The sequence below is a fragment of the Podarcis erhardii genome (genome assembly GCF_964252035.2).
Source record: "Podarcis erhardii genome assembly, chromosome: 1".
In the NCBI taxonomy this organism is placed as follows: domain Eukaryota; kingdom Metazoa; phylum Chordata; class Lepidosauria; order Squamata; family Lacertidae; genus Podarcis; species Podarcis erhardii.
The window spans coordinates 41,203,939-41,224,145 of NC_138497.1; the positions used below are offsets into that span (position 1 = coordinate 41,203,939).

The 20,207-nt window shown below is 40.3% G+C and overlaps 1 protein-coding gene across 2 annotated transcripts in view; it reads right to left on the reverse strand.

Annotated features, from left to right (window-relative positions):
* The window catches only part of RASGRP1 (RAS guanyl releasing protein 1), a 43,365-nt gene that overhangs the window by 4,560 nt on the left and 18,598 nt on the right, over nt 1–20,207 (reverse strand). For both annotated transcript variants that reach the window (XR_014156150.1, XM_081860388.1), the window contains exons 3-15: nt 16,870–16,980; nt 15,801–15,858; nt 14,060–14,191; nt 12,030–12,183; nt 9,898–10,071; nt 9,541–9,657; nt 8,097–8,372; nt 6,209–6,289; nt 4,499–4,603; nt 3,431–3,540; nt 2,526–2,670; nt 1,641–1,677; nt 761–907 (exon numbers count right to left, since the gene is read on the reverse strand). Coding sequence is in view for 1 of the 2 variants with exons in the window: in XM_081860388.1 (XP_081716514.1) it covers nt 761–907; nt 1,641–1,677; nt 2,526–2,670; nt 3,431–3,540; nt 4,499–4,603; nt 6,209–6,289; nt 8,097–8,372; nt 9,541–9,657; nt 9,898–10,071; nt 12,030–12,183; nt 14,060–14,191; nt 15,801–15,858; nt 16,870–16,980 (1,647 nt within the window). In the remaining variant the exon portion in view is untranslated. The remainder of the gene's footprint in view (nt 1–760; nt 908–1,640; nt 1,678–2,525; nt 2,671–3,430; nt 3,541–4,498; nt 4,604–6,208; nt 6,290–8,096; nt 8,373–9,540; nt 9,658–9,897; nt 10,072–12,029; nt 12,184–14,059; nt 14,192–15,800; nt 15,859–16,869; nt 16,981–20,207) is intronic.

Sequence of the window (20,207 nt, forward strand, 5' to 3'; positions counted from 1 at the left end):
TCCCGCTTGGCTGAAGGGGCGCTGCACAGCTCTCCCTCTCTGCTGAAGCCAGGAGAGTCTTGCTCTCCCGGTTCAGCAAAAGGAAGAGCAAGACTCTCCTGGCTTCAGCGAAAGGAACCTGAAGCCCGCGGAGCGCAGCGGGAACTCGCACTGCACTCCGAAGGCTTCAGCGAAAGCAACACGAAGCCTCCGGAGCGTGGATGGAGTGCTCCCTCTGCGCTTTGGAGGCTTCGCATTGCTATTGCTGAAGCCAAGGAGCCTGCATTCGCTCCACAGGACGCACACACATTTCCCCTTAATTTTTGGAGGGGAAAAAGTGCGTCCTATAGAGCGAAAAATACGGTACATATCATTCTTCCCAGACTTCTCTTTCTATCCATTGTTGCCCACTTCCTTAATTAATATCACTCCTGGCTGCATTGGTGAAGTGAAGAAACAAAACATTTACATGATCCATAATGTGGAGATAATAATATAGGGCTTTTGTGAGGATTACTGAAAATTTATTGAAAACATGTATATCTTGCTATTCCACTTTTTAAAGAAAGGCACGCAACGTGGTTTACAACTAGGATTCTAACTCCCATAATCCCTAGCTAGCAGGACCAGTAGTCTGATATGATGAGATCTGAAGTCCAACAACACCCAGCGACCTCAGGTTTAAGAAAGGCTGCTATAGGTGGAAATGGTGTAGGAGTGGAATGAAGTTGGGCTAACCCAATTTCTTCACTCATGAATTCTTCATAAGAAACTTTCTCACCATGCATGTGTTCTTTGAGCCCCATGGGACAAAGACTAGATGCAAGGGCTGAAGCAGGGCTGTTGTCCACTGCTGGGACTTTGGCTCTTCTCTTGCATTCAAATACAACCAAATCTTTGCATTGCTTGTGGCAGTTCATTCCACAATCTGCAAACAAATACAAACAAGGAAAGGTCATTGGCTTGAAACAAAAACTAAGCAGGGGGAGGGGTGTCTTTTCTCACACTAATATTTCATTTCCCACCCCATGAAGCCAAAGTTCTTTCCTCTGTAGAAACCTCACAAAATGCTAAAAAACCCCAACTTACAGCACAAGTCGATGCATGATTGACTCTACTATGTTCAATGTTGCTTACTCCCTACTAAGTGTGATTAGGATTGCAGCCATAGTTGTAATAAGCAAGGATGGAGTACTTTCCTTTACTATGAGTTACTTCTTGTGCCACTTTCATATTTATTAATGCAATATTTAATTCAGATCACACGGCTGTGTTACATTCTGCTGCTTCTTAGTGTCCAAGCAATACAATCGCCTACCATTTAATGTCCAAAATGTATGAGTGTAGGAGGGAATGATTCCTTAAATTATCTAAGTTGTTTTCTAGAAGGATGCAGGATCTGAGAGCTGGAAGTAGCCAGGGGGTGGGGAGACACTGGGGGTGACTTTGAGTGTTTCTAGGTAGTTCGTGCTAGACCCTCTGAACTTCCTACAGATTGAGACTTTGTCTCTCAGCTTATTCTTAGGTCTATTTCTCAAAGGAAAAAGTTTCACAACACAAAATGGGGTCATGGATATGGTAAGGCACTCTTAGTGTAGAACCACAGCACTGCTGTCATTTATAAGCCCTTTAAAATCATTAACAAAAGCAGAATGTGTTACCTTTGCATCTATATCCTTGTTTAATAACTCCCCAGAGCTGAAAATTCAAGCAAAGACATATTATCACACTACAGTGAACTTAAGACAGTAGACTCATACCTTTCCTCAACCTCAATTCACTACTCCAATTCTGCAAAGTCATCCAATCAAAATGACCCACCTGCATATGTGATCTGAGGCTTTCTGATTCTCCTTTTCAAAAATCAATGCTCTGCCCCATTAAGTTCAGACTAAATCTCCAAACAGAAAATCCAAGTGCTTTTTTTTCTGGGGGTACTCAAAGGTAAGCAGTACCCACAACTTTTTAAAAAAATAATGTTAAAAGTGTAGCACTTACTGTGACAACTTCATGGTACCTGTGCCTTCTTAAAAAAATATTAAAAAGCACTAGAAAATCCTATGCAAGAGATGTGTTGCTATCATCCATGGAGCTCCAAAACTATCAAAATCTAAACCACAATCACAATCTAGACTCCCTTAGATTCTTAATTGTCTAAGAAAATTACCAGCATGTTTTACCCACCACTTTTGCTGAATTTATAGTATTCTGCTCCATTTGGAACTGCTTAATGTGTTTTATAATTGTGATGGTTTTATTTGTTTTTATAATTGTAGATTCTATTGTTGTAACCCGCCATGGGATCTTACAGTGTCGGGAGGGTAGAAAATCTTAAAAGAAAAAAAGAAAAGAAAAGCTATGGTTCCTCCTCATTCTGGCAGCTTATAGCAATTATACTATTAAAAGCTAAAGGGGCAAAGTTAATTTAGCCATGCTAACAGCAAACTAGAGCTGATGCTGTAATAAAATATTTGTGGATAACAGTTTGCTGCACACAGCATGTAGCATTATTTACTTTTAAAAATACCCCCTAAACCCAAGCTTACAAATCCAGCGCAGTTGTCACAGAACGTAGGCTTCAGGTAAGTGGTCTCTTGGAAGTTGTGGGCGAAGCCAAGGCCTAGTTTAGAATAGATTGAGCTGGCCCTCATGAAGTAAGCTGTGATTTCATCCCTGCTAATCAGACCTTCCCTGTAAAAACATACACATACACACAAGGAAGAGGGTCATTTGAGGTTTAATACTGCTAAAATCACAAGGAGTTAATAGTGTCTCCCGCTCTGTTTCACTCCACCTACACACACTGCCAACCCTCTGATAAATTAGAGACTAAGGTAAATGCATTAATTCATTTTCACAGCAATGAACATCTAGAAATATATTACACGTACGCACACACATACACCCCACATGATCCTGTCAAGCAGGTCATGAGTTCTGCAGCAACTCATTTAACATTCAACAAAAACAGCTTAAGGAGCAGGCTTCACAATTGATTCTGAACACGCTGCACAATTATCGAAACAAAGGAGAAGCCCAGGGAATACTTCCTAACACTGAACCTTCAAATTGCTCTTTACAATTTCTAATGCCATTTGGGACAATGAACAGTCCTGGAGGAATATGGAAATTGCACAACAGGGGACTCCTCCCCTAAACATAAAAGAAGAACGTTGTTCCAACATTAACTCTTTGAAGGTAAGCAGGTTCCTGACTTGCAACTGTTGTTCTGAAAATAATCGCACAAATGGGCAATCTACCAGTTGGAGGGAAGCTCAAGCTAGTGGTCTTGAGACAAACACACACACCGCCCACTTCCAGAATGTAGCCTAGCTACCCACAATTCTTCAGTCCATTCATCTGAATGGGAAGCACGTGGGTGCAAATTAACCTATTACGGCAATTAAAAAATGGAAGAGCAAAAGCATAAATGTTGTTTGGATGTACACACCTGTCCTTGTCCATTACACAAAATGAGAAAGGAAAGCTTGCTGCAATCTTCTCAAATTCTTCCTGAGAAATGTACCCATCCAGATCATGGTCGTAATTTTTGAAAACAGACTGAACACAACAAAAGGGGGAAAATTAAATGGAACCAACTAAAAATCACTTCAGTTTGGCTTTTTAAAGCACTTGCTACAAGTTAATGTTATATGAACAAATACTACAATGTTCTATGGTAATTTAATTTCAAAATTAAATGCATTTTAGTACAGGCATTATATAATGCAACAATGGCAACAGCTTGTGGGCATATCTATGTACATACAGAAAAAACCTGTGCAGTGTTTTATGAGGCAGATTCTTGACTAGCATTTAGGTATATTGGAGTAAGGTACTTCTGCAAGCTGCTCTGACTATGGTCTCTGCGCAAAAGTACATATGCTGCATACATATGGCAGCTTTGTCAAGTACACACCTTACTCTAAGACTTCATTTAGCTTACACAACTTGACAAAGCACACGGTATGGCTACCTATCTGCTTTTCTCTCATTCTCCTCCTTCACTCTTTGAACAGCTGTTAAATTCTCTTACATTTCCCCCGCTCTCACAGTTTTCTCCCCTCCTTGGTCACAGTAAATTGCAAGTTATATGCTGCAGTGGGGGTCCTATATCTAGAGAGAAATCTAGGTTATCTCTCTAAAGCATAAGTGACAGTACTGAGATTCTTATACCTGGGCTACACATTATGGTCACCACTGAGATCAGCAGCCCCATGTTGTGTTTCCCACCTCCAGCTGTTTATATCCACAGCACTCACAGTATGAACTGAGGACACCATCAGAAAGCATGTTTCACTCTTTTTGCTCCATGCTTTTGGAAGCTGAGAGCAGAGAAACCTACTGCATGACGGTCCCAGTTAATGCTGCAAGGAGAATGGGAAATCAGAAATGAGTGGGAAACTTGCAACAGGGATATTTACTCCCATGGTGAATGTACCATGAATGTACCATGAGCCAAATCAGGCCTGCAAGATGTTAATATAAAACAAGCATGATAAACAATTCGCATACTTACATCTACCATTCTCTGAACGTGTTTGCTAATGATCTTTGGGTCAGGTTTTGGGGCTACACCAGAGGCCCAGTCTGCTACTACTGGCGGTTTAGAAGGCGTCAAAGGCTAAAATAAGAATTATATACATCTACATTCAAACTTCATTTTCATGTTATTGAAAGAAAAATAAATCCATCTGTTGAGAGCAGTTATTCCTAGATGTTTTAAAATATCCTTACAAAAAAAATTTAAGCATTGCATGTATATTGAAAATGTAAGTAAACCAGTGAGACACAACTAACTTGGTGCATGCTAGTTGTATTTATTTATAATCCCACCTTTTCGGAGCAGAGCTCACCCAAGGCACCTTACACAATCATAAAAGCACAATGACTGATTATATAAAAATAACTGAAACCGGAAAAGGCAGTGACAGTTCTTAAGAGGTCAATTAAAACATATGACAGAGAGTAACGTGAACTACTTGGTTATGTAACTCTCTAGAATTTTTTTTTAAGAAAAATTGCTTCAGAAGCCTCCAGAGCATAGAAGCCATGTGCACTCTGAGGGGAGGGAATTCCACAGTCTATATGCTATTAACCTCACTCTGATTATATCATTCTGACAAGGATGGAAGATACCAAATTATAGTTGGCAAGTTGCAATTTCCCTGCATTCGAAATATTCACATCCAGATGCTGTCACATAGAACACAGAATTGTAGCGTTGGAAGGGACAACGAGGGTCATCTAGTCCAACCCCCTGTGATGCAGAAATCATTTGCCTAATGTGGGGCTCGAACCCACAGCCCTGAGGTTAAAAGTCTCAAGTTCCATTGCTTAGCTATATCCTGGTGTGCATTGCAATACAGCAGCGTTGGAAGGTTTGAAGGAAGGTGGCTGTCATCTGGAGCCTCCTCCAGTCCATTAATCACTCACGGGGTGACAGCAGAGCAGAGCCAAAAGCCCATCAGTGTCCTGAGTTTGGAAGTCCCACCCATGAAGAAATGAGATACTGGGTTGCTTCAGCAGCTACTGGACTGACTCCAAAGAGAGCAACTCAAAAGGGGATTGAAGAGTAGCCAGGCCTCCTCCTCCCTACTCTCCCCAGATGGTTTTCTGGCCTGTAGTGAGAGGCCAGATTAGGCTTGAGGTGTCCTGGGGAATGATAGTCACAATATATGCTCTTGTCACTATCCCTGGCTTTGAGAGGGCTTGGTTTGGCTCCCTTTTGACCTCCTGCCTGGCTTGTGGTGAAATACTGGTTTGAGGGTTCTACCATCCAGCTAATTTGTGGCCTTTTGGTATTTATCTCTGCTCTGGTATACTGGTTGCTAGGTTAGATTTTCAAAGCAGTAAATATTCTATATTTTTTTCCTTGCTAGTGCTGAACTTCTTTAGAATTTTCTGATATAATGTGCTCCAAAATGATTTTGATGCATCTGGGCAACAAATATTGTTATTTTGCTCATCTGAATTAAGGATCTTGTTCTTACTGAAATGTATAAAAGGAATAGGTTACAGAGTGGTTTGCTATGGCATTATTCATGGAAATATAACAGAGCTGAAAAGCTATTGCTGCACGTTAAGTGACTCCAAGTAATTAAAAGCACAATTTCTTTGCAGAAAAGCAGGATATAAACCCAAACTAATCTAGTAAAAATATCACTGTTAAGTACCAACATGCAGGTTTAATGCATGGAAACTATAACTGAATTGCTAGGATTCTTACTGCAGCCCGGTGACTTTTTGGCTCTCGTGCATATGAAAGTTCATAGATTTCATCTTCCGTGTAGTAAAGATCAAGGGACAGCTGAAAACAAACACAGAAACAGTTTACTCTCTAAGTTGCTGCAGCTTCTCTGGCAAGACCTTGTCTTTTTAAAAGAAGTGTAACTGAAGCATTTTATAATGCATACTGAAATGGTATAAGCTTATGGTGTTGTGTTGTTGTTGTTTTAAAAAAACTATTGTTTTGATTTTGATTTTTTTTAACAGAAAGTATTAGAAGTACCTTTTAAAAGAAAGAGGATCAACAATGGAATTTAAAATCCCATTTCCAACAATACAGAAGTAATTTTTATACTTCAAGTTGGCAGCTTTCACTCAAGGTGCCTTTACACTTATATTGTGAAAGATCACAGATCTGTCCTTTTTAGATGTGTCAAGTTATTTTGCTAAAATGTAATGGGAAGCAAATGTTTTGTGGACCAAAGTCCATGAGAGAACAACTTGTGATAGCAGTGGCATATGGGGTGAAGCATCTTACAGCTTCAGTTCTTAGAGCCAATTCTAATCTTAGTGTTGCAGAGCAGATACTTCCAAAAAAGGTTTCCATGCGTTTAGAGCTCCATGAAACCATGCTGATATATTCACTCCCACACAGGTGAGCTGCAGTGTGTGGTATGTACCTGTAATGGTTGTTAGGGAGTTACTTGTGCGTAAATTGCCTTCAGTTTAGTTAGATCGCTTGGCCAACCACGCTTAGGCTGACAGCTCGCCCTCCGTGACCTGTTAGTCACTTGCAGAATCCGTCAGTGGGCGTTTCTTGAACCTCTTCCAGAATAAAAGCTGTTTGACACCAAGTCTCCTCCTATGTTCCCTGCGCGGAACTTGTCTGCGCAAGTAAGGGGAAGGCAGGGGCGTGCCAGCGCTCTCTCCACTGGTTTCTGGTGAAGGGTCTTGCAGCCCTGTCTCCAATTCCCCCATCTCCCTCTCTTCTCTACTGGTGTTACGCTGAATTCCTTCCCCCCTGCTGGTCCCCTCTCCGGCATCGCTCTGGAGCCCTGCCTCCGCCTCTCGCTCTGATGTCAGTTCCCTGAACCAGCCCTCAGGAAAGCAAGTAGGCACACTCTTAGTGGTTTTCCAAAAATCACAAGGTCTATCTCCCTATTGATATGTCAATGTACTGCTGAGCAAAGACCTACAATGCACTGTGTCAGGACACTTTCGGGTATCACACGACAGGACAGGGTCTCAAAGATGTGCTCTCCCAAGCCAACATTCTCAGCACGTTCACACTCCTGTCTCAGTGATGTCTACGCAAGCTTTGTCATGTCCACAGAAGTGAAGGTGGCATAATCTCCAAGGAGCCGTCTTCAGGCATCAGACCAACTGGGCATTACAAAGATGTCTGCATCTGTGACACGAAGGCTAGCAACATTAACCTTGCCGTATAAGCCCCTTGCAGATGACCGCAGTGGCTGGAGACAGACAGTCAGGTCATGTATCCAGAGGAGAAATGACCACTGAGAGAATGGCACAGGGAGAAGAAATACCATGGTGCATCTGAAGCATTTTGTTGCACCCAGCTGCAGCAAAACATGTCTCCCGTATCAGTCTCTACAGCCACCGCAGACACTGTAACCTTCCAACAGTATGACTTCACTCCCAAGAGCACATTCCGCCATTGTATCCCGAGACAGACAGATGCCAACAACATCATACTGGTCTACAACAACAACATCATGAGCAAAGACCTATAGGGAACAAATACCCTGCCTACCTTAAAATTGCTTGGCCTGGTTTAACAGCCTAAGCTTTCTGACATTTAAATAATTCCACAGGATGGGGGAAAGTAAAAGACATTTAAAATATGATCTGTAAAGACGGAGACTTACTGTGAGGAGATGAACAAGATCCTTGTTAGCTTCCAGGGGAGGGCCTATCTCTTGCAGCTGTATCAGTTCATTGACATGATTATACAAAGAATACAATTTATGTATATTAACTTTTTTGTCTTCCAAGTAATCTGGCATGGCCTCATAAAGGGAGATCAAGTCTTTTAGATGTACTCCAAGGATAGGGATCTTAAAGTTACTGCACTCGCTGTAAGCACGTCGATAATTATCATAGTTCCTACAAGATGATAGCAGTTCTGTCATTTCATTAAACACCTAAAGAAAAACAAAGAAAAGCACTAATTCACTACGCTCACCATTAGGGCCACTTTAGAACCACATCACCAGCAGATGAATTTCACATACTTGCTGTTAAATTCAGTGTAAATATACTGGCTGAATTTCAAGCCGTGGCTTAGGACTCATGATTCCCCCCTCCCCTTCCTTTATCTAGTGTGGATGACAGTGGATGACATTAGAATCTTATACATCTTTTTTAGATTAATTGCAGTTTAGCATAGCATCCTAATCCTAACTGTAAAGGTAAAGGGACCCCTGACCATTAGGTCCAGCCGTAACCGACTCTGGGGCTGCGGTGCTCATCTCGCTTTATTGGTCGAGGGAGCCAGCGTACAGCTTCCGGGTCATGTGGCCAGCATGACTAAGCCGCTTCTGGCAAACCAGAGCAGTGCACGGAAACGCCGTTTACCTTCCCGCTGAAGCGGTACCTATTTATCTACTTGCACTTTGATGTGCTTTCGAACTGCTAGGTTGGCAGGAGCAGGGACCAAGCAATGGGAGCTCACCCCATCGCAGGGATTAGAACCGCCGACCTTCTGATTGGCAAGTCCTAGGCCCTGTGGTTTAACCCACAGCACCACCGGGGTCCCTCAATCCTAAACTGTGGTTAATCTTAAATACCGTGAGTTGAACTGAAACTTGCTTTTTTCAACTCACCACTGTCCATGTTCAGAAACACAGAAAACTATGCTTAATCTAAAAACTGAAGTGAAGGATTCCAAACTCCTCCTTGCAATCCCACTGGAGGAGAAGGGAGGGGAGCTCACAAGTCTGAGGGCTGCTGAAATTTTTTCTCATGAGGCTCAACTATGGTTTAGTGTTACATCTGAATAAGGCCACCAACATGAGTGTTGTGCAGTCTTACAGCACATGATAGACAACTTCTCTTTTTATAAATCAGGCTTTAGCTACAGTGGCAAAAACTCAACAAACTCTATTAATTGAGCAATATTTCCATTTTGGTGGCATAAATAATAAATGAGCATATTTATTGTGAGAGGGACCCATAATTGTGAGAGGAATATAGTCTGTTTTCAAATCTGATTTCATTATTGTGAATCACTTTTACAATTCTTATGGCTGAAAAGCAGTATACAAATATTGCAAAATAAAGACACGGAACAGAGGGAAGAGTTCAACAAACCTTATGAATATCATGAGGAACGTGAGAACTTGTTTCTTTAAGTCTAGAGATGGAACTGTGGCAAAGGCCACCTATCACAGCCATTAATGTATTAAAATTCTGCAACTGATGAAGTTTCTGTGTAAAAAAAATTGGAACAGTCAGTATTCAGTTTTTGATTTTGATACTTCTCAACTGACATGATAGAACAGAGAGAGACCTGACCTCAGTGAGATTTAACTCCATTTAACACAATTTAATTCAATGTCAGTATCCACAATCTGGCCCACATTTATATATTTCGCCCTTCCCAAATTATTCTAAATAGGTGCAGGGGGGGAAATTACTTCAAAAAACTCAAAACAATTTACAGCTGACCTGGGCCACATGAATGAATTTGATGAATACTTCAGCTCGAAGCTGCGGTGTCGGCCTATTGAGTACCATTAGCTGTACCCACTGGGAGATACCGTTACAAAGAGCAATTGAGCGTTCCATGGTTGGATTGTCCTTCACACAGCCATTCATGATGTAGTTCTGATAATCTGGAAGCTTAAACGAAAAGAAGGTTGGTGGAGCAAAATTAACATTAATTCTGCTTCTATTACTGTATTCCTTACACCCCCCTGTTTTTGCAGTGAGAGATACCTCTAAAGCAGGCATGTCCAAAATCCGTTGTGGGGGCCTAATTCAGCCCGCCGGTCCATTTAATCCGGCTCCTGTTGCCCTCTTTGAAAAAAGTTTGGACACCCCTGCTCTAAAGTTTTTAAAAGCTATGTGATACCTAATGTGTAGGTGTCCTGCTTACTTTTGAGCATCTCCATCCCCAAACTGGACATTTTTAATAGCTGCTTAGAAATTCTCCATATGAGCAAAGTTACCCACACGGCAAGCTGCTCCATACATTATTTCTAAGCAGTACATGGAGCAAACTGTATGCCAGGGGTGGGCAACCTTTTTTCAGTCACATTCCCTCACAGGTAAATCTGTCAGGAGCTGTGGGTGGAGTCAGAACCACTGACAGACAGAACCTGACAAAAAGGTGTTATGGATTCACTAACCCGAAATAAAGACCATCCTACTTAATTTTTCACCGATCCTATATTAATATGCTCGCATATAACCATCACTGGGTTTGGATTACAGTCAAATATGTACACAGAGGATGAGAGTTGTTCCTATTATTATTTAATTTGTTTAATTGATTAATTAATTTTAATTAATTAAAACCACACCAAGATATTGTTCTGGAAAACAAGTGAAAGTAATTCCTTTCTATAGAAGCTTATCAATTTGTTCTCAGACTACTAAAGGGAAAACTTCTATTATACAACCAGGAAATACATTATCCCTATGCTTCTTGTAACCAATAATCATTAACAGTTTAATGGCAAAATGTTAAGCATTATATAAGTGTGTGTGTGTCTGTGTGTCAGGGATACATAGAGACGTGACTCCAGTTTTCAAGGCTGTTAGATTTTAACTTAGCACATGAGAGGAGTCATGAACCTAGAGCTTAAAATAAAAAGTACTGACACATGACTAAGTGAGAGCTTTTACAGTTTATTCCCCTAACTGCTAAACTTACATCTGAGAATCTGAGCAATGTTATTCAGGAGACAGGAGGAGTATGTTAGGGGTTCTTTTTGAGGGGGGACACATTCCACAGCTTTGGAGCAATATGGTTATGCATTTTCAAGCAAAAAGGTGAAGAGAATAAAGAACTGATATTTATAAACAACCTGTTCCTGATGCAAAACAAATCATGCACAATTTTAGCCCAACGGAATAGGACTGCCAGGTTTAATGGGTTGCATCCAGTAGTGGCTTTGCACTAGTGAAAAGCACTTCTGCAAGTCAAGATTCACTGCAGCTGCTCTTAAACCTGATGAAAAACTGAATCTGAAGATTGGGGGGACCTTACATAACAGTATGAAATAATGGTGCAAAGGAGTATAGTAGGTAAGCAGCTTGGCAAAAACTGAATAACTTGCCTTGTATGAACATAAACAACATCTGCTAGTCAAATGCCACCATTGGACACAATCCATTATGACCCATTAACAGTATTTAAGATATTTGCCTTTTGTACCTTTCTATCCACTGGGAAGGAAATGTCCCCAAAGCCTACTAGACTAGACTATTTTAAAACCAAACCATCTAAACCAGGAGCGGGGGGACTTTATCAGCTTATGGGCCTCCCAAACAGCTACATGCCAGAGGCAAAAATGGATGGGGAATGGATGTGACGCTTATTTTTGCATTCCAGCCATACTAATGCCAGAGGTTTGCACATCCAAGCAAGTGAGATGATTTATCACCATTCAAGGCTGCATTTCAGTACTCAAGGAGGGCAAAGAGCACAACCAGTGACTGACAGGACCTGGGGAGAGTCCTGGGGGATTTGTATTTGACCAGAAGGCTGAAGGTTTCCTACCCCTGAACTACACATACTCTCTGTTAAAAAATAACCATTTGAGTTATCAACTTATGAAAATCCATCTGCTCACTGATATCCGTCGGAAGGATTTGAATTCAAGGTAAGTGAGGTGGTCTGACAACTCCTCTGGTTCCAAGTGATCAAAGAGTAGTGACACTTTCCGTTTCTTACTGCTGTTAGATTTTATCCGCTGCGTGATCTTTCTGGACCACTCTCGGGCATTTCTTTAAAAAGAAAGAGAAAGGAAAACCAAAAGGGGTAATTTATCGTCTGCAGCAGAATTTACTAGCATATTCCTTTCCAAACAAAATCACACATTCATTCAATTTATATCCCTCTCAAAGGAGAACATGGCAAAAAACACATAATAATAATCATACTGACAATAATAGTTAAAAAAAACCATAATAATCATGATAATAATTTTATTATTTATGCCTCATCCATCTGACTGGGTTGTCCCAGCCACTCTGACTGGCTTCCAACAGATAAAAAAACATAACAAAACATCAAACATTAAAAACCTCCCTACACGAGACTGCCCTCAGATGTCTAAATACTGTTATAAAAACAGTTTAAAACTTTCTCTCAACCAGCGATTTCAGGGTTTCCAGGAACAATGTGCTTCAACCATCAAATTGAGTAAATAGAAATGTTCTTAAACTCCTCCTGAAAGCTAATAATGAAGGAGACAGAGCCACCTCATGAATGAGGGCACTCAAGAAACAGGGTGAAACCACTGAAAAGGCCATGATGGGTCAATGCCAACCAGACAGTCCCTGGCGGCGGCAGCACCAACAAGCCCTCACCTGTCAATCATAAGGTCTGAGGTGGATGAGGTTCTTTTAGGTACTTGGGTCCTAAGCCATTTAGGGCTTTATATGCTAGTACTAACACCATGAATTGGGCCTAGCAGTGTTTTCAGGACCAGTGATACATGGTTTTTTTTAGAACTGGCTGCCCATACTTTCATTCTGCTCCAATTATAACTAAAAGAACAAACTGCAATTTGTGTCCTCAGTGAAGACATGAATTCAAATGGATACGAGTACGCAACAAATCTATTATAATTTTCACAGCCAAGAGATGAACTAATTTCAATATCCTTCTGCTTAATCAGGTGTCACTGCTTAACCGAATTAGCAGAAAGTAATATCACATGCAAGATGTCTTTCTTTCAAGGAGAAAACTGCAGGAAGTGAACTTCAGATAAGAGCATTTCTCTCCAGTATTTATAGTAAACCAGATAAAATACCCAGAAGTAAATCAGGCAAAGACACAACAAGGACAGGAGCCAGACAGATATGTGACTATTGCTTGAAGTTATCTTTCTATAAGGTGAATTCTTCTGCAAAGAAAATATACTGCTTGGGGGGGGGGCGAGGCCATTTTTTTAGCAGAATCCACCTCCCCCAAGAAATGTGGGGCATGCAGGAAAAAGCCCCATTTGTGCTAGCTAAACAGCCCAACTTGTATGTGCAATCTACAGTGTGGTCATGTTTGAATCACAACTGCAACAGGACACCATTTGTGTGAAATGAGTCCCTGTCTATGGCAATTTATACCCGCTCAATATTACTGTTGAAGTTTATTCCTAAGCTGCCTTTTGGCCAAGGTGCACACACAAATACAAAACCCAAATAAAAACTGCAACTTACAAAAATGTAAAACAATAAATTTTATTTTAAAAAAAGAAGAAGGCTAGATGCCAAGTTCTTCCTGTTCATACTAAAAGGACTCACAAAAATGCCAGAGAGAACATTAGAGATTCTCCTTCCTTGGAGGTTTTTAAGCAGAGTTTGTATGGCCATCTGTCATGGATGCTTTAGCTGAGATCCCTGCATTGCAGGGGGTTGGACTAGATGACCCTCGGGGTCCCTTCCAACTCTACAATTCTATGATTCTATATATTCGTGATTCAGGCAGTAACCATGCCACATACTGTACATGGAAACTGTTCCTGAGGAGTTAAACAGAAGAAGGAAACATTCCTATTCATAACTGGATAGTACACATTATTTTTCCTGGAAGTTTAGCAGCAATAGCTTTCTTGTGTATGTGTGTGTATTTCTTCCAATATATTAAGACCTTGACACTCACATTTGAGATGTGTCAATTAGGCGACAGTGCAACTCCTCACCATTAACTCTCACCAATTCTTGAAATTCCTCCATGGCGTTTGTAAGATTGGAATCTGTTTTGAACATGACCCAGAATTCTCTTATCCAATACCTGTTGACAACAACAATAAAATTATGTTGTATTTATAACTTTGTACGCCATTAGTAGACACAAACCCAATAACCATTAGCTTTATCCACTTTATCACCTAACCAACCATCTTCCGCTTTCTGCTATATTTAAAATATATTTAATATGTTTAGCAAATTTGATCTTCAGTCTCCTTCTCGACTTCTGGCTTACATTTGGCTTGCTGGGGGCTGTACTCCTCACAATCATCCCCTCCTCTTTATTCGTTGGATAAGATTTCTATTTGATTCTAAGAAATTATGTCACTTTTGAGAAATATACCTTTTTGAAATTAAATATATGACTGTGCAGGATTTCCTGGGCAATTTCCCACCTACATATAATGTTGAATTTGAAAGTGCTGTGGCTACTGTTTCTGCCTGGCTTTATGTTGGTTTCTCAACTTGATTTTCTAAGGCACAATGATTTACTGTACCTAGGCCATTTAATTTCTACCATCATGACCCACATTCACATATACTTTGTCAATCTAAGGGTTGAAGCTTTCCATTGATGTTTTTTTTATTTTGGCGGCCATTCCTATTACTTCTTGTGCCTCATTATCAATATCCAACGTTTGGTTCAGTGCCGGAGAATGGATTGCACGATCTTCACAGAACTCATAATCTTAAAACTTAAAGGGGGGGGGTGTTAAGTTGTGGGTGAACATATCAGATGACACAGCGATTCTTCAAACAGCTCTTGTTTATTCACAGGCCAGAACAGAACTGAACTGAAGGGTTCAGGCAGCCTGCTTATATAGAGCGCCACTACAACGCATAGTAACCACTTTCTGTAACTATCCAATCACTGAACATCACTTTCAATCCCTTATTTGCATATGTGGACCTGAGTGAAAACTATCTACAGTATCCCCCTGCTGGCCCAGGGTGAGACCTTCAGTACATAACAGGGGGGACGACAATCTAGTTTGGGAGCTTTGGGGAGGGAGCTTTAACTCTTTGTCTTCACTATTTTCCCAACCTAGAACAGCCCCCACTCGCCAAAATTGCTTAGTTTGCTAATAATATCACATCTCCTTGGGCCCTTAGAATGGGGGTTGTTAATTTTCACCCACCCTCCCTAACACAGCAATCCCCACCCCCACAATGTTATTCCCAAATGTTCCTCAGCCTTCAGGATTTTAGTTCAGTGTAGGAGACTGGCAAAGCTATATTGCAAGAGTGAAAATCTGTCCATGGATATTAGGGTGTAAAAACATTTTACAAATTCTAAGTTCGTAAATGCTGCATCTTTGGTGACATCTTGTCACCAAAGATGTCACCACCAGCACATAAATATTTATGTTCTCTTCCCAGACCATATTTAGGACCAAAATAAGCCAAGATTCACCTGGGGCCTTAAGGCTGCAGTTTGCCTGAGTAGATGAACAATCATGCCTTGATCTGTCACAACCGATAAACAACTGCACAATAAATGTCTGCTTTTATTGCCCTAAAAATAATCATAAGGTATGACCTAACAAATACTTCCCTTCTTTAAAAAAAAACTTGATTAATACCAAAAAAGGAAAAAAATCATCACAAGTTTCATTTAACAGACCATCTGTTTTAAAAAAAAGTGTTCTTACCTTACAAGGTAACATATTTTATAGCAAAGCACAGAAGAATTATTTTCCAGAGCATCCAGATATGTAATAAATTGCTAAGGAAAATATGTCAAAAGCCTATAGAAAAGAAGGAAGTTCATAAAATCCATCTGAAAATACTAATATTACAGCTAAATTGTTTAAATAATAACAGAATATTGTCGTAATAAAATTTTGTTACATAAAAATGTAAACAGTTTTTTTTTAAAAAAAAGAGCAGAGCAACCAATACTTTAGCAAAAGAATAAACGATACTAATGGCCTCATCCACATATCACTGTAAACCAAACCTTTGTTTACAGTTTATGGTTTGTTTCTCTCGAAACAAACCATGAGCCTGGCTGTGGATGTAATGCTAAGTAAGATAATAACTTAATTTGTGGCAATGCAGCGGCGACAAGAGAGGAGCAAAGCACCCATGATTTCATCAGTATGCTGTACATTCATAGTTAAAGCACAGTTTCATGTAACTATGGTTTAAAGTGATGCATAAACCAGGTCAATATGTAGATGAAATCAGCTAGTACCTCTACATATCCTTCAGTTAAAATGGTCTATAATTGCAAATTTTGATTTTGCTAGCTATATATTCATTTGGTTGGTTTGAAGTTAACAGGTGAGCAGTGATACCCAAGAGTTGTCAACCAAGAAGGTTACAGTGATTATATTGTTGTAGCCATAGGAAGGTGCCTTATACTGGAACTTTGCAAACTATAGTATGAAACCAAGCTCAAATGCACCTCCCAAAATGTGTTGATTGGAATTACTAGCTTTTGCTCTTCCCAAGTGTTCCAGTGCAGTCCTCCCAGTATTTTGAGAGAAATTACTCTTAAAAATAAACATTGCAATGCAATTTTTCATGTGGATTTTTTTAAAGTCCAAACTGTGTTACATCTAAGTAATAGGCTCCAGAGGGGTGGGTGGTGGGTGTGATGAGGACCTGATTTCTTTTATGTTCATTAAAGAATTTGCTGTTAGGAATGCCCATTCCCCAAATGATACCATAGCTTCTTTATTAGGAATTAATGAAATAGTTGCAAATGTTTAAAAGGATATAGATCAATAAGTTTTCGCAGCATCTCAGTGGAGGAGATAATAAGCCGGTGCATGCTCAGTGTTACCTTCAGTAGTTGGTAGTTTTTAAGCAGGTTTCCTTCTGAATCTGAAAGAGCAATTCAGTGTTATTAGGAACATGGGGGAAAAGTTCGACAGAGTCTGTACTAGATTTTCCAGCTTCCAGCTTGGCCTGTTCATAGACCCTTCTATGGCAGGGATAGCTTACTAAGCAAGGGGCTGTATGGTCATCAGAAGGAACACTGGGATACAGGCTTCTGCACCTAACTGTGGGCCCCATTGCCTTTCCTTTTAATTAGAAGAGCACCTTTTTACATTAATGTACTCAAGGAGATATAAAACCTACAGAAATGGCAAAATAAACAGCAAAAACACACTGTCACCCTATAATGATTCAAAATATAACTAATGAACAAATGAACAAAATTTAAATATCCAGTTTTTATATAGCATTGCAAGATATTGGAATACAATAAAACAAAATTACCACCAACAATTACAATCAATGAATAATTACAACCAACCAAGCCAAGTCTGTGAAAATGCAATACACAAAATAGGCTACATCATGTAGCAAGATGACTCAGGCCCCATATTGGTCAAGGACCAGCTGACAGTGCGGTGGTGCCCCTTTCCAACTTGGTTTAGGCATTGTGAAACTTCCCAGAGATCTCTCTCTGTAGGAAATTTCACAAGATGTGTGTGACATTTCAGTTCTATGTAATGGGAAAAATTGGGAGAAAGCTGGACTGGGTGCTCAAAAGACTGGGAAGTGAACTTAAGTGGAGGACCTACAGTCTCTTGGAACCCAGCTGGGGATTTCATGGGTGTAGGTTAGTGATTCACCAACCCCCATCCTTTCTGTGTCGAAGCTCAAATATTGGGCAGGGAAGGTACAGTATTCCAAACCAGAAAAAGGAAGGTGTTCCATCCATGTTCTTCATTTTTGGGACCTTACTGATAGTTTACTCTCTTGGTTCCCCACTCACAGTTTGATTAAAGAAATGTGGCATTGCAGGAATAGTGTTTTTTACAAGCAGGTAAGTGTCATCAGGCTTCAGGCACATTCAAGGGATCTGGAAGCCCTTCAAGTGAATTTGCATTCTTCCTTAAAACTACAGTGGTACCTCAGTTTATGAACTTAATCCATTCCGGAATTCCATTCCTAAACCAAAGCCGTTCTTAAACCGAGGCGCACTTTCCCTAATGAGGCCTCCCGCCACCGGTGCCCTTCCATCATTTGGCTTCTGTTCATAGACCAAGGTAAAGTTCGCTAACTACCAGTACTTCCAGTTTTGCAGAGTTCTTATACCAAATAGTTCGTAAACAGGGCTGTTCTTAAACCGAGGTACAGTACCTGAAAAGTAACAAGTGCAAGGCCTACTCTCCAACAAAGCATTTAAGATGGGTTTATCTTGGTTCCCAAAAGAGTATCTTAGATTATATACAGACAGATCTTCAGTTAGACTAAATTGCCACTCAGGCTTACAGGGAAGTAAATCCAAGAACAGGACTGAATCAGTTATCTAAACAAAGTGACAAATGGCACTTTTTAATGCTAGTGAAAGTACTTGCTAAACATTAACACTCATTTTGCTGCAGGGCATACTGGTGTGAACTATTTTCCCTAGTACTTACATTGAAGCCAAGGCTTACATTGCAAGTGTTGATAACCGCCTACGGTTCTGTGGCTTTTGGCCAAATACAGTATTGCAGTTTCATTCAATTCTTAAGACACTTGCTGGTTTGAGTAGAAACATAAGCTCCTTGCTTGTTTAATACACAATATATTCCCCTGAAACAAGATAAATGCATGCTCTAGCATCTTTTAAAATGTTGCTAGATGTGAATAAAAGACAACAAAGCAGAATTATATACTTTTGAAGCAATACTTTAGATGAATATAGTAATAATATGGGATATCCTTCTCTGTTACTTTAAAACTATCTCTAAGAGCTCTGGTTTTGACTGGAGCAGACCCCAATCAGCCATGAAACTCAGTGAGTCACTTTGAGTCAGTCTCTCTCTCTGACCCTAACCTACCTCACAGGATTGTGGTGAGGATAAAACAAGGGGGGGGGGGACAGGTTAGGAAAACTGTGTGGAAGGAAGGATGACAACCCTTCTCTGCCAGCACCACTGCTCCGATAAAAATCAAAGTTCCCAGAAGCTGCTTTAAATTGTGTTTCTTTTTCTATAGCGAGGCAATCAAAACATGGATTTCCCTTCCTTTGTTGTTTCCAGTCCATTTTAGCTTTAAAGGTATTTAAAGGGGACTAGAAATCTGTTTGTATTTCCCCTCTGTTTTTCTAAGGAACCCACAGGAATTCAGCATCATGTGATGTTGAATGGTCTGCCTGCGCAAGTATATCAGCTTACCAGACAAAACAATCTCCCTTCCCCCCCCCCACTGCCACAGTTATGGTGGTTCTCCTGAACCCCCAAGCCAATTTCTGCTGACAGGGTTTGCTAGGTGACTCCATAATAATAAATAATTAAGGAAAGGATAAGAAAAGAAATGGAAAAGCAACCCGCACATGGTTCTAGGAGGAAACAGTTGTATTAATATATATCTATATTATGCATGTGTTTATATATAACATTTTATGAGAATACATACATACTAAAGTAAAACAGCACACCAAAAAATAATATAGCACCAAAATATAATTCATCATAAAAATCACAAAACCCTTAAATATAATCAGCAAAACAATGAAGTTTACCCTCATTTTCATGTAACAGGTATTACTCCAATAATAACTCTTCGTGGGTAACAACATCACTTAACACAATTGCTTCAAAGCATTAAGCAAATTATGAGTTCTATCAGTGCTCAAAACACACACACACACACACACACACACACACACAAAATGATGAAAATCCAAAGAAACTAAGAAGAGCAGCGAGCGTTGAACCTTTGGGGAGGGGCCATTCCACAGAGTTAGGAGAACTACAGAGAAAGCCCTGCCCCCTCTTCTCTTGGCAACTTTACCTCTTGGAAGGGAAGTTACCGTACTTGGAGATCTCAAAAGATTATTTTAAAAGGCAAGTGGACTCATACAAGCAGATGTTCAAAGATACACTGACCCCAGGCTTAGGAAGGGCTTTGAAAGTAAGAACCAGCTCCTTTAACTGGGTCCAGATACTAACAGCCACCAGTATAGCTGGTTCAGGATTGCTCCTATTGGTGCCCTTCAGTTATGTAGGCCACTGTGTTAAAAGTAGACCCAAGGTTTCTTCAAAGCTGAACCTCCTATTACACTGTTCAGTGAAGCAACTGGGTATGGTCTGCATGAAATCCAAAAAGAT